The sequence below is a fragment of the Mercurialis annua genome, linkage group LG3 (assembly GCF_937616625.2).
Source record: "Mercurialis annua linkage group LG3, ddMerAnnu1.2, whole genome shotgun sequence".
Taxonomy (NCBI): Eukaryota; Viridiplantae; Streptophyta; class Magnoliopsida; order Malpighiales; family Euphorbiaceae; genus Mercurialis; species Mercurialis annua.
This window is the reverse complement of record NC_065572.1, coordinates 20,599,942-20,613,472: the sequence shown is the minus strand read 5'-3', so window position 1 is coordinate 20,613,472 and position 13,531 is coordinate 20,599,942. Positions and strand designations below refer to the sequence as shown.

General features: G+C 37.6%; 1 protein-coding gene across 1 annotated transcript; it reads left to right on the top strand.

The window, feature by feature from the left end:
- Window positions 1–1,557: 1,557 nt before the first annotated feature.
- LOC126672427 (uncharacterized) lies at window positions 1,558–4,704 on the top strand. The gene is made up of 4 exons (XM_050366377.1): window positions 1,558–2,156; window positions 3,859–4,235; window positions 4,346–4,401; window positions 4,498–4,704. The coding sequence occupies exons 1-4, from the start codon at window positions 1,558–1,560 to the stop codon at window positions 4,702–4,704; spliced, it is 1,239 nt and encodes a 412-aa protein (XP_050222334.1).
- The last annotated feature ends 8,827 nt before the right edge of the window (window positions 4,705–13,531 follow it).

Sequence of the window (13,531 nt, the reverse complement as noted above, 5' to 3'; positions counted from 1 at the left end):
TTTATGGTTGTTGATATGCAACTCGCCTACAATGTAATACTTGGCAGACCAATGCTATACAACACCGAGGCAGTTACGTGCATCAAATACTTGTCAATGAAAATACCCACCAAAGAGGGAGTGGTGACAGTCAAAGGAAGGCAAGACATAGCCAAACAGTGCTACTTCGTATCAATGAGAGATGTATCAGAAACCCTGGCTATCGAAACAATGGAGATACCAGACTCAGATGAAGGCAATCTCAAACCTTATGGAAAACTAGAAAGGGTTAACCTATCAAGAGTAACACCAAGATCGGTCCAAATAGGTGTTGCACTGCCCGAACCAGTAAAACAAGAGATAACAGACATGTTAATCAGAAACGAAGTAGAATTTGTCAACACCTCAAGCGAGATAGAAGGGGTAGACCCGACAATCATCTCACATAAGCTGAATGTAGATCCAAAACATAAACCAGTCAAACATAAGAAAAGAGCCTTCGCAGTAGACAGACAAATTGCCATCAGGGCCAAAGTAGACAAACTATTTGCAGCAGGTTTCATCAGAAGAGTGTATTACCCGGAGTGGCTGTCAAACGTCGTGCTCATTAAAAAGCCGAATGGAAAATGGAGACTATGCATAGACTTCACAGACCTAAATCGAGCATGCCCCAAGGATAGCTATCCTCTGCTAAACATTGATCAGCTAGTCGACTCAACGAGTGGTTACGAAGTCTACTCGTTCATAGACGCTGCCCAAGGATACCACCAGATACCAATGCACAAGGCCGACGAAGAGAAAACAAGCTTCGTAGCTGACAGCGGCACATACTGCTACAAACAAATGCCTTTCAGATTAAAAAATGACGGGGCAACTTATCAGCGACTGATGAACTTTGTATTCAAGGACCAGACCGGTCGAAACATAGAGGTGTACGTTGATGAAATCATCGTCAAATCCAAAAAAGTAGAAGACCACGCGAAAGACCTAGAAGACGTTTTCACCAAGCTAAAGAAATACAAGCTCAAGTTAAACCCGGACAAGTGTGCCTTCGGAGTCCCGGCAGGGAAATTCCTCGGTTACCTCATCTCTCAAAAAGGCATTAAGGTAAACCCGGAAAAAACAAAAGCAATCATAGACATGAAATCCCCGAAGACGGCCAAGAGATGTCTCCCATTCTTCAAAACACTAAGAAATGTGGAAAGCTTCAAGTGGACCGAAGAGTGCCAACAATCTTTTGAGGAGCACAAAAAATTTCTAAGTTCACCACTACTCGGGCGACCCGAAGCAGGAGAAGTGTTATACTTATATATAAGTGTCACCAACAAAACAGTAGCATATGTGCTTGTAAAAGAAGAAGAAACCGAGCAGAAACCGGTGTACTACACGAGTAAAGTGTTTAAAGGGCCCGAGCTCAGATATAGCAACATCAAAAAATTTGCATTTGCGCTGGTATTAACGGTAGAAAAACTCAAAAGGTATTTTCAGGCTCACACAGTGGTAGTCCGAACAAACCAACCCCTGAAAAAAACGCTTGGAAGACCAGAAACCTCTGGACGACTAATCAACTAGTCGGTCATGGTAGGATCATACGATATCAAATACGAACCAAGAACAGCAATGAAAGCTCGGATCCTAGTAGATTACGTGGCCAAAACAACAACACACGATCAACCCACCGAGGTAGACAAGGGCTTGGTCAGCTGGATATTACAAGTAGACGGAGCACCAAACATGGCCGGAGCAGGGGCAGGCATGATATTAAGAGGACCACATAAGATAAAAATGCAAAACTCAATCCACCTGAATTTTCCGGCAACCAACAATTCAGTAGAATACGAAGCCCTAATAGGAGGATTGACAATGGCGACAGTAGTCAAGGCCGAGTTCATCAAAATTCAGAGTGACTCTCAACTGGTGGTTAACCAAGTACTCGAATTATTTGAGGTCAAAGATCCAGAAATGAAAAAATATGTAGATCGAGTTAAAGAGCTGCTCGCAAAAATTACTGAAGAAGGTGGAAAATGGGAATTAGAGCAAATACCCAGAGAAGAGAACACAGAGGCAGACACATTGGCAAAGGCTGGAGCAGCCAAAGAAACAGTACCAGTCATACCATGCTCGATCCAAAACTTCAGCAGTATCCAAAATCCCGAGGCAACATTCCTCATCAACCTGTTAGATCAATGGATGGAACACATCATATCATCACATCATATCATACACATCATATCATACATGGATTTGTGGTGTTAGTGATATGCACTAGGTCAATCATGTTTGACCATGTTTTGACTTTATCATTTTGTTATTTATTGATTGGCAGTTTTTATCATTTTATATTAATGATTAAAATACTTGAATGGTTAATTCTTTCTAAGGTCATCAAGTATGTGACTTGATAGTAGAACCCATAGGTTTAGTAAAAGAATAATATACCATCTATCCCTAGTCTTAATAGAACATTGAGACTAGTATGTTGACTGATGATTATGTTTTACTAATCATGTATATGAGATATTAAGTCAAATCATAGGTGCTATTTGAGAAATAAGGCACTGGATGACCCACTGTGAGAATACTACATAGATCACTGTCATAAGTAATTCTCATAACAGTTCTATTAGTATAATCCTTTGACCTTGAAATCATCATGGATTTCTACATAGCTATTTCATGTTTTGATACAGTCTTACATTATCTTTAACAGGATAATGGAATAGATTGTCATTGGATATGAAAGTAACTATGTGAGAAATGTGAGTGACTGAGAAGGAATTTGTCCCTCATTTATTTGAGTAAGATATCTATGGGCCCCTTGAAGAAGATAGACTGAAGGAAATGCATGGCCATGCTAATTAATAAGGAGTTATCATTTTCAGTCTACTTAGAGTCAAGAAACTAATGATTGAATATTATAAGGATGACAGGACTATGCCTTATATTCAATCTGGATATCGAGTGACAAAGGGATTAAAATATTATTGTAAATGGTTAAATCGGATTATCGATATTCGTATAACTTGGGTAGTCATAATGTCTTGCTAGAGGCCACTTATGACTTGTGGGCTGAAATAGGGATTTCGAGCCTACTGCCAACGTTATATGAACCTACAGGGTCGCACACTAAGAACAGGCCCAAAACAGTTATGGGTTGTACAAGCCCAATGTGATTAAGTGATTGATTATATATATATATATATATATATATATATAATTCGTAATATATATATATTAATAAATATATATATTAATTCGAAATTTAAGGATAAGTGTTTTCCTTAATTTATTATTTTTGGAAGATAATAAATATAGTAATTAATATATATGGATGATTATCAAAAAGGAGTTTTTGATAAACATAAACTTGTAGAATTGTAATGAGATTGAAATTCGAATTTGTCTCAAACCCTAGTGTTGTTTATCACTATAAATACACATTAAGCAATTGGTTTGAGGATCACGAAATTCACTATTCACTAAATCACTAAAATTCGAAATTGCTTGTGAAGCAATAGTGCTAGCACACAAGCACTAGTTTTGGCTAAGGTGTGTTCGTGTGGATACTCGTAGAGGACGCGTTCTTTTGGAGGCGTTTCTGATCCGAGGCCAGGTATCACCAAAGTGAACCACCTCCTTCCTTCCTACATTGCTGTTGAATTCGACATACAAGTAAGTACTTATTCTGTTAATTCGAATTACATGGATCTTGGTTTGGGTTTTTAGATAAATATTTGAAATTCCGCTGCGTTATGAACCTAAAAAACCCAACATACCCGAGGATAAAAAAGAGGCAAGGAAGGTGAAGCGCCGAGCACCACACTTCTCATACCGAGATGGCACCCTATACAGAAAGTCATTCTCACATCCATGGTCCAGATGCCTCACGGTTGAAGAAGGAGAATATGTCTTAGCCGAAATGCACGAAGACATGTGTGGAAGCCACATCTCCCATTTAGCACTCTGTCGAAAAGCGGTATTACAAGGTTACGACTGGCCGACAATGGCACAAGATGCAGCAAGCTTGGTACAAAAATGCGAGAAATGTCAATATCACCAGAATGTGCATCATCAACCCATAACCGAGCAAAGTCCGATAATAAGTCCCTCGCCATTCAGTACATGGGGTATTGACATCGTTGGCCCCTTCCCGACAGCAAGTGGGCAAAGGAGATTCTTCATAGTAGCTGTCGATCATTTCTCCAAATGGGTGGAAGCTGAAGCTGTCTCCACCATAACAGAAGCACGAGTGCGAAGTTTTGTCCGAAGAGAAATCATTTGTTGTTTCAGAATTCCAAGAATCATCATAACCGACAACGGTAAACAATTCGACAAAAAAAATTTCAGAGACTTCTGCACTGAGAAGGGAATCGATCTAAGGTTCACCTTGGTCACCCACCCCAGACCAATGGGATGACCGAGGTAACCAACAGAACCAATGTTAACGGATTGAAAAAGCGCCTGGACGAGGCAAAAGGTTGATGGGCCGACGAGCTACACAGTGTTTTATGGTCATAGAGAACCACGCCGAAAGCCGGCATAGGAAGAACCCCATACAGCCTAACCTATGGGTGTGAAGCAATGGTACCCGTAGAAATAGGCATGCCTACCATCAGAGTACAATACTTCGATGAGCAACAAAACGAAGAAAACACCAGACTTTGCCTTGATTTGCTAAAAGAACGAAGAGAACAGGCACTGATGCACATCGAAGCATACAAGTAGAGGATGACAACATATCATAACAAAAGGGTTAAACCCCTAACGTTTGAGGTAGGAGATCTAGTACTACTAAGAGCCGACATAGCAAGAGGTAATGCAGGGGTATCCAAGCTCGGAGCAAACTGGGAAGGACCCTACCAAGTAAACAAAGTAGGGAAAGGAGGGGCCTATTAACCGAGTTAAGCCATAGCTTAAAACAAGTCGAAGCAATCGCTTTAACCGAGTTAAGCCATAGCTTAAACCAAGATAAAGCAATCGCTTTAACCGAGTTAAGCCATAGCATAAAACAAGTCGAAGTAATCGCTTTAACCAAGTTAAGCCATAGCTTAAACCAAGAAAAAAACAATCGCTTTAACCGAGTTAAGCCATAGCTTAAAACAAGTCAAAGCAATCGCTTTAACCGAGTTAAGACATAGCTTAAACCAAGACGAAGCAATCGCTTTAACCGAGTTGAAGCAATCGCTTTAACCGAGTTAAGCCATAGCTTAAACCAAGATGAAGCAATCGCTTTAACCAAGTTAAGCCATAGCTTAAAACAAGTCGAAGCAATCACTTTAACCGAGTTAAGCCATAGCTTAAACCAAGACGAAGTAATCGCTTTAACCGAGTCAAAGCAATCACTTTAAGCGAGTTAAGCTAGTGCTTAAAGCAGGTCAAAGCAATCGCTGTAACCGAGTTAAGCCATAGCTTAAAACAGGTCAAAACAAGTAACTTTAACCGAGCAACGTCATAACTTGGAGAAAAATTAAAACAAGTAACTTAATCAAAATGCAAAAAATAAAAGAATCACAGACGAATACATATCAAAAGCATAAAACATAAATCATATCAAAGATCAAATGGCGAGGAAGACACAATAATCAAACACCCTCAACACCAATATATTAACCAAAGATTGTTTACAAGATACAGTACAAGCCTACTCTAGTACAATATTACTGACGTGCTCGTGAACTGACAAACCAGTCCCATAAGAAGTACCACAATTTTCATTCAAATCGGCCTCCTCATCATGCCGAACCTCCAATAAAAAAGTTGGAGACGAAGTAGCAACAACATCAGCTTTTTTCTGTATAACAACACAAGCTACTTCGGTCCCAGCAACATCAACCTTCTCGGTCACAGCGACATCAGTGCCCTGAGTCGAAACTTCATCCTTAGAGGGAACGGCAAAATCCTCAACACCTCGTTCCTCAGCATTCAACTCCTTCACTTTTTCCTCGGCAAGTTTTCGCTCGGTTTGAAGCTTTTGGTACATGCCATCCATGTCAAGATACAAAAAAGAAGGATCAACATCGGCTCGGAGAAGCGGCCCAACATGCTTCTTTCAGTAAGGTGAGAAAACTCCACCATCAAATCATCTCGCTTAGTCTCCACCACTTTGGTAGTGTCATCAAGAATATCATGCAGTCGCATATAACTCTGATGATGACCATCGATGGTCTTCTGAAAATCAGTTTTCTCTTTATTGAACGTCTCGGTCAGCTGCACTCGAAGCTCCTCTTTCTCCTTATCAAAGCATTCTTGGCAAGAGCGAGCTCGTCCCTTTCCTTGATCAGGACAAATATCTCCTTATTCAGCTTTTCAATCTTGGCATTGAATTTCTCTGTATTGCTAGCCAGAACCGATTCTACATTCGCCCTCTGCAGCTGCTCCTTCTCCAGATCCGCAATGGCAGTGGTCAGTTTCTCCCTATCATCCGAAGCCTGAGCAGAAAAGTCTTCTTGGAACGACCGAGCTCCCAACAGGTGGTTAATTAACTAAGAAAACCGACATAAAAAAAAACTTAGTAAAATAAACACAAAAACGGAAAACAGAAACAATCAAATCAAACACACACCTGGAAGGACAGAGATACACTCGTATCAAGAAAGCCTTTCTGAGGGGTAGCATAAAGAGCTTCCCGATCCCGAGGAAGAGACACCGTCTTCCCAAGGAACACTGAAGTCGTCAGCAAATCAACGGTGTCCTCCATTGATTTAGACTTCAAATAACGAGCAAGAAACCGAGGAGTCAGCTTCACATCTTCGGTGTCAACCGGATTAACTCCCTAATCACCCATCTTGGCTTTCTTCTTGAAAGGAGACGAAACCTTGTCCATCCCAGACTCAACAAATGTAGAGGCTCCCAACCCCACAACCACATCAGACCCACAGGGAAGAGTAGAGGCACCCTTCACCTCGGCCACCGAGCAATGCTCTTTGCCCTTATCCAAGTTCTTCCTTTTGACAGGCTTGAAAGGAGGAGGCACAGTCGACAATGGTTTAGCAGGGGTTATAACTTGTGCCCCCAAAGCAGCTTTCTCCCCAGCAGTTTTCCCTCCAACACCAGCCTCGGCAGATGATGAGTTCTTGGCAGCCACACCATCACCTTTTCGTCTAGCAACGTTGAAAACAGTCATATTAAACACTGCAAAACCGAAACAAAAAAAGAAAAACAGAACAATACAAGGTAATACAAAGGAAAAACCAAGTAGAAAACAAATACCGAGAACAACCTTCCCGCTTCGGGTCAAACTTAGCAATAGGCAGTTTCGATATAAGGGTATAAGTATTTATATGACCAGTCGTCTTCAAAACGTCCTGGAGAAGTACATGGTTCTCATTCCCAGCAGCGTCCCATCTCAAAAGGGTCACGGGAGATGTGCACAACCACCGACGAGGCAGGTCGGCGAAGGCAGTAGGGTGACGAATCCGAAACCAATCTTCCCTAAACCTCTTTACCGAGGTAGATACTTTCTCTTTAACATGCCTAGGCTCGGACTTCAGAATTTTGAAGGTAGAAACATCATAAGCACCGCCAAAGATAAGACCATAAATACTAGTAAAAAACTCAACCGAGAAAGGAATCTTATGTCGATACACAACCGACGAAGACAAAGGAAGTGCCTAATGCCATTTGGGTGAAACTGACTAAGAGACATGTTATAAAATTTCAAAAAGGCCACTAAGTCGGCCTGAAGGCGAATGGGGACACCAGAATGAAGGTGTTCTACGCTTATTACTATAAAATCCGGATCAACCGGGGTGTTTATTGTCAGACCGGGAGGAGACAGTGCAAACCGATACCCCTAACGTAAATTTATCTGAGAAAGAAGATAATCCAAATATCCCTGGTTTAGCTCGGCAAAAGTAGTTTCCATCCTCACTCGCCATGGCTTAACAGAAGAGGTCGCTTCTGAGAAACCAACTTCCTCTACCTTATTTATCCGGGGAACGTCAACGGACCCTCCCTTGGCCGAGTCAGAACGCTCGGCCTCAGATTTATTCCCTCTCGAAGTACACTCATCCGACTCACCCTCACCATCATCGTAAACGTCCAAAAAATCATTATGGGAATCCTCCTCATACGACATTATTCAACCGAGATGAAAAAACAACTCTAAATGAATCAAATCACCCAACTATATTAACCCAGAAAGCAAACACTCAAGAACACGAAGAACAAACGGAAAAAAGATGAAGAAATAACAATAAACAAGATCAAAACAAAGGAAAAAGAAGAACTTATTGATGAAAATCTTCAAAAGTAGAAAAGTAGACCCCAACAAAGCAAAGGAAAGAAAGAAACGAGAGCAAAGAAAGGAAAAAGAAAACTAAGCAAAGGAAAAAATGAGGGTTTTTATAGAAACCGAAGAGGGGCAACTAAAACGACGCCTCAATATATGTGCTAGTGGATAACAGATGTCAACATGCAGAATTGAATGAAAGACACGTGTCATCGAAACGTATCAGATAAGAAAGAAATTCAAAAGACACCCAAGAGATGACGGAGCAAGATCAAAACCGAGCAAGCAAGAAATATCAAATCAAACAAAACTCGGGCATAAATATCCAAACAAACTGGGGGGGACTTGTGATAACAACACAGATGAACAATCTAAAAAATAGAACATAAACCGAGTAAGACACACCACAACACCATCTCGGCTCAACCGAGTAAGACACACCACAACACCATCTCAGCTCAACCGAGTAAGACACACCACAAGACCACCTCGGTGAGACGAGTAAAACACATAGCAACACCATCTCGGATACACCGAGCAGCATACATCGCAACATCATCTCGGCTTTGTCCGAGTTTACCTTTCACTGATTACAAAGACAAATATGTCAGAAAGTACCCTAACATTCCAAACAATATCTGCACAGACAAAGATAATGAAATCAGACTTGTCGGCGCAGACAAAGAGGAACAAAGACATAGTATAAAAGGCTAAGAAAAAGTAGGTAAATAGGTTAATTCTCTTTATCTCTCAACCAAAAACTCTTATTCACTTCTTATTCTTTCTCTCACTAAAATACCTATTGACTTGACTGTCGGAGCGGTTTGCCGGAGTCCCCTTCCGGCGCCCTTCTAACAGTTGTATTGTGCCTTTCAGGTACGATTGTGAAGCCACCACTGGATCAAGGAGTCGCCGCCATTCCGCAAGTTATCAGTTACGAAACAAATTCAAACGTTGAAAACATTACGAAACAAATCCAATCGTTTCACCTTTTTAGCAATTTATGCCAACGTTTAAAACTTTTAAAAATAAAATCCAAACGTTTAAAATGTTACGAAAAAAATTCAAACGTTTAAAACGTCACGAAACCAATCCAAATGTTTAAAGCGTTACGAAACAAATCAAAACGCTTAACCTTTTTAGCCATTTAAGCCAAACGTTTACAAACGTTATGAAACAAATCCAAACGTTTCCCCTTTTTAGCAATTTAAGCCAAACGTTTACAAACGTTACAAAACAAAACCAAGCGTTTCACCTTTTTAGTGATTTAAGCCAAACATATAAAACGTTACAAAACCAATCCAAACGTTTCACCTTTTTAGAAATTTAAGCCAAACGTTTACAAACTTTACGAAACAAATCCAAACATTTTCTCTTTTTAGCAATTTAAGTCAAATGTCTAAAACGTTACAAAACCAATCCAAACGTTTCACCTTTTTAGAGATTTAAGACAAACGTTTAAAAACGTTAAGAAACCAAAAACGTTACGGAACAAATCCAAACGTTTCACCTTTTCAACGATTTAAGATAAACGTTTACAAACGCTACGAAACAAATCCAAACGTTTCACTTTTTTAGCGATTTAAGCCAAATGTTTACAAATGTTACGAAACAAATCCAAACTTTTAACATTTTTAGCGATTTTAGCCAAACGTTACAAAACAAATCAAAAAAATTCACCTTTTTAGCGATTTAAGCCAAAACTTAAGAAGAAATCCAAACGTTTCACCTTTTTACCAATTTAAGCCCAATGTTTACAAACGTTACGAAACAACTCCAAACATTTCACCTATTTAGCGATTTAAGCCAAACGTTTAAAATATTACAAAACAAAACCAAACGTTTCACCTGTTTAGAGATTGAATCCAAACGTTTACAAACGTTACGAAACAAAACCAAACGTTTCACCTGTTTAGAGATTGAATCCAAGAATCCAAATGTTTAAAATATTACGAAACAAATCCAAACGTTTCACATTTTTAGCGATTTAAGCTAAACTTTTTCAAACGTTACGAAACAAATCCAAATGTTTCACCTTTTTAGCGATTAAATCGAAACGTTTAAAACGTTAAGAAACCAATCCAAACGTTTCCCCTTTTTAGTGATTTAAGCCGTACATGTAAAACATTACAAAACCAATCCAAAGGTTTAAAATATTACGAAACAAATACAAACGTTTCACCTTTTTAGCGAATAAGCAAAACATTTACAAACGTTAGAAAACAAATCCAAACGTTTCACATTTTTAGCAATTTAAACCAAACGTTACGAAACATTTAAATCACTAAAAAGGTGAAATGTTATTTTGTAACGTTTTAAACGTTTGGATTGGTTTCGTAACGTTTTAAGCATTTGGCAGGTTTCACCTTTTTAGCGATTTAAGCTAAACGTTTAAAACTTTACAAAACCAATCCAAACAATTAAAATGTTACGAAACAAATCCTAACGTTTCACCTTTTTAGCGATTTAAGCCAAATGTTAACAAACGTTACGAAACAAATCCAAACGTTTCATATTTTCAACGATTTAAGCTAAATGTTTACAAACGTTGCGAAACAAATCCAAACGTTTCCCCTTTCTAGTAATTTAAGACAAGCGTTTACAATCGCTAAAAATGTGAAACGTTTCGATTTGTTTTAAACATTTATCATTTTTATCCAAACGTTTAAAGCGTTACGAAACAAATCTAAACATTTAAAACGTGATGAAACAAATCCAAAAATTTAAAGCGTTACGAAACAAATCCAAACGTTTAAAACGTAACAAAACAAATTCAAACGTTTAAAACGTTATGAAACAAATCCTAATATTTACAAACGCTACGAAACAAATCCAAATGTTTCACCTTTTTAGCGACTTAAGCCTAGCGATTGAAGCCAAACATTTACAAACGTTACGAAACAAAACCAAACATTTTCCCTTTTTAGCGATTTAAGCCAAATGTTTACAAACGTTACGAAACAAATCCAAACGTTTCACATTTTGAGCGATTTAGGCCAAACGTTTAAAACGTTATGAAACAAATCCAAACGTTTCCCCTTTTTAGCAATTTAAACCAAACGTTTACAAATGTTACGAAACAAAACCAAACATTTAAAACGTTACGAAACAATCCAAACGTTTCCCCTTTTTATCAATTTAAGCGAAACATTTAAAACGTTATAAAACCAGCCCAAACGTTACAAAACAAATCCAAACGTTTCACCTTTTTAGCGAATTAAGCCAAACGATTACAAACATTACGAAATAAATCCAAACGTTTCACCTTTTTAGTGAATTAAGCCAAACGATTACAAACGTTACGAAATAAATCCAAACGTTTCAGTTTTTTAGCAATTTAAGCCAAACATTTACAAACGTTACAAAACTAATCCAAATGTTTCCCCTTTTTAGCAATGTCAACAAAATGTACGAAACAAATCCAAATGTTTCACATTTTAAGCGATTTAAGCCAAAAATTTAAAACATTACGAAACCAATCCAAACGTTTAAAACGTTACGAAATAAATCTAAATGTTTCACCTTTTTATTAATTAAATAAATCTAAACCAATTGAAACGTTTAAAATGTAACGAAACCAATCAAACCGGTACGAATAAAAACCAAATGTTTAACCTTTTTAGCAATTAAAGCCAAACGTTTACAAATGTTACAAAACAAATCCAAACATTTAACTTTTTTAGTGATTGAAACCATACGTTTAAAACGTTACGAAAAAAAGTCTGGATTTGTTAAATCTATAAAATTGTGAAATGTTTGGATTTGTTTCGTAATGTTTGTAAATGTTTGGCTTAAATTGCTAAAAAGGGGAAGCGTTTGTTTTGTAATGTTTGTAAACATTTGGCTAAAATTGCTAAAAAGGTGAAACGTTTGGATTTATTTCGTAACGTTTGTAATCGTTTGGCTTAATTCGCTAAAAAGGTGAAACGTTTGGATTTGTTTGAAATGTTTGGATTGGTTTCATAAAGTTTTAAATGTTTGGCTTACATTTATAAAAAGGGGAAACGTTTAAATTGTTTTGTAATGTTTTAAATGTTTGGATTTGTTTTGTAACGTTTGTAAGTTTCGCTTCAATCGCTAAAAATATTAAACGTTTGGATTTGTTTCATAACGTTTTAAACGTTTGGATTGGTTTCGTAACGTTTTAAATGTTTGGCTTAAATAGCTAAAAAGATGAAACGCTAAAAAGGTTAAACGTTTTGATTATTTCGTAACGTTTGTTTACGAAACAAAACCAAACATTTACACTTTTTAGCAATTTAATCCAAACGTTTACAAATGTTACGAATTAAATTGAAACGTTAAAAACGTCACGAAAGAAATCCTAACGTTTCACCTTTTTAGCGATTTAAGCCAAACATTTAAAACGTTAGGAAACAAATCAAAACGTTTAAAACGTTACGAAACAAATCTAAACGTTTTTCCTTTTCATTGATTGAAGCCAAACGTTTACAAACGTTACAAAACAAATGAAAATGTTTCCCCTCTTTAGCAATTTAAGACAAACGTTTGTAAATGTTACGAAACCAATCCAAACGTTTTATCTTTTTAGCGATCTAAGATAAACGTTTACAAACGTTACGAAACCAATCCAAACGTTTAAAACGTTAAGAACGTTACGAAATAAATCGAAACGTTTTATGTTTTTAGCGATTTAAGCCAAACGTTTACAAACGTTAAGAAACAAATCCAAACATTTCACCTTTTTAGCAATTTAAACAAAATGTTTACAAACTTTACGAAAAAAATCCAAACGTTTCACATTTTTATTGATTTAAGCCAAATGTTTGTTTCGTAACGTTTGTAAATGTCACGACCCAATTTCATGAATCGTGACCGGCGCTAGGGTATGGGTATGGTTGTACCAAAACCCGTAGCAAGCCTTACGGAAATCAATTAACTATTTAAACCTGCAAAAAAGCTGCTCGGGGACAACCGAGACTCCAACTTAGGTCTAGCAATTTATATTACAATTCTAATATAAATAACTTAAATATCTTAAATATTTCACTGCATTCCTTAAATATAACAATGTCGTAATCCAGAGTAATCATGCCAAATATAAATAATCGAATATATCGGCAATTCCAAAGTGTAATATCAAATGAAATAAATAAACTAGTTCTACTGCGGTCTAAGAGTTCGAAAACAGAAACTAGTTTAATAACATAAAAACCTCTGAGGAATCAAAAGAATCGGAGTGGACCAACTTTCAAATCATAAACCTGGAGAATTTGGGAAAGCAACGGGGTCAGATATACTGAGATGAGTTTGCAATACTATTTACATTTATTAAGTTTAAAATCCTTAAATCAAAACATT

Bases quoted from the DNA above. Each gene is read 5' to 3' on its own strand.
- LOC126672427 (XM_050366377.1), top strand. From the start codon at position 1,558: ATGGTAGGATCATACGATATCAAATACGAACCAAGAACAGCAATGAAA. The intron at 4,236-4,345 runs GTTTTGTCCGAA...TGCACTGAGAAG, and splicing joins AACAGAAGCACGAGTGCGAA to GGAATCGATCTAAGGTTCAC. The intron at 4,402-4,497 runs GTAACCAACAGA...TTATGGTCATAG, and splicing joins AGACCAATGGGATGACCGAG to AGAACCACGCCGAAAGCCGG.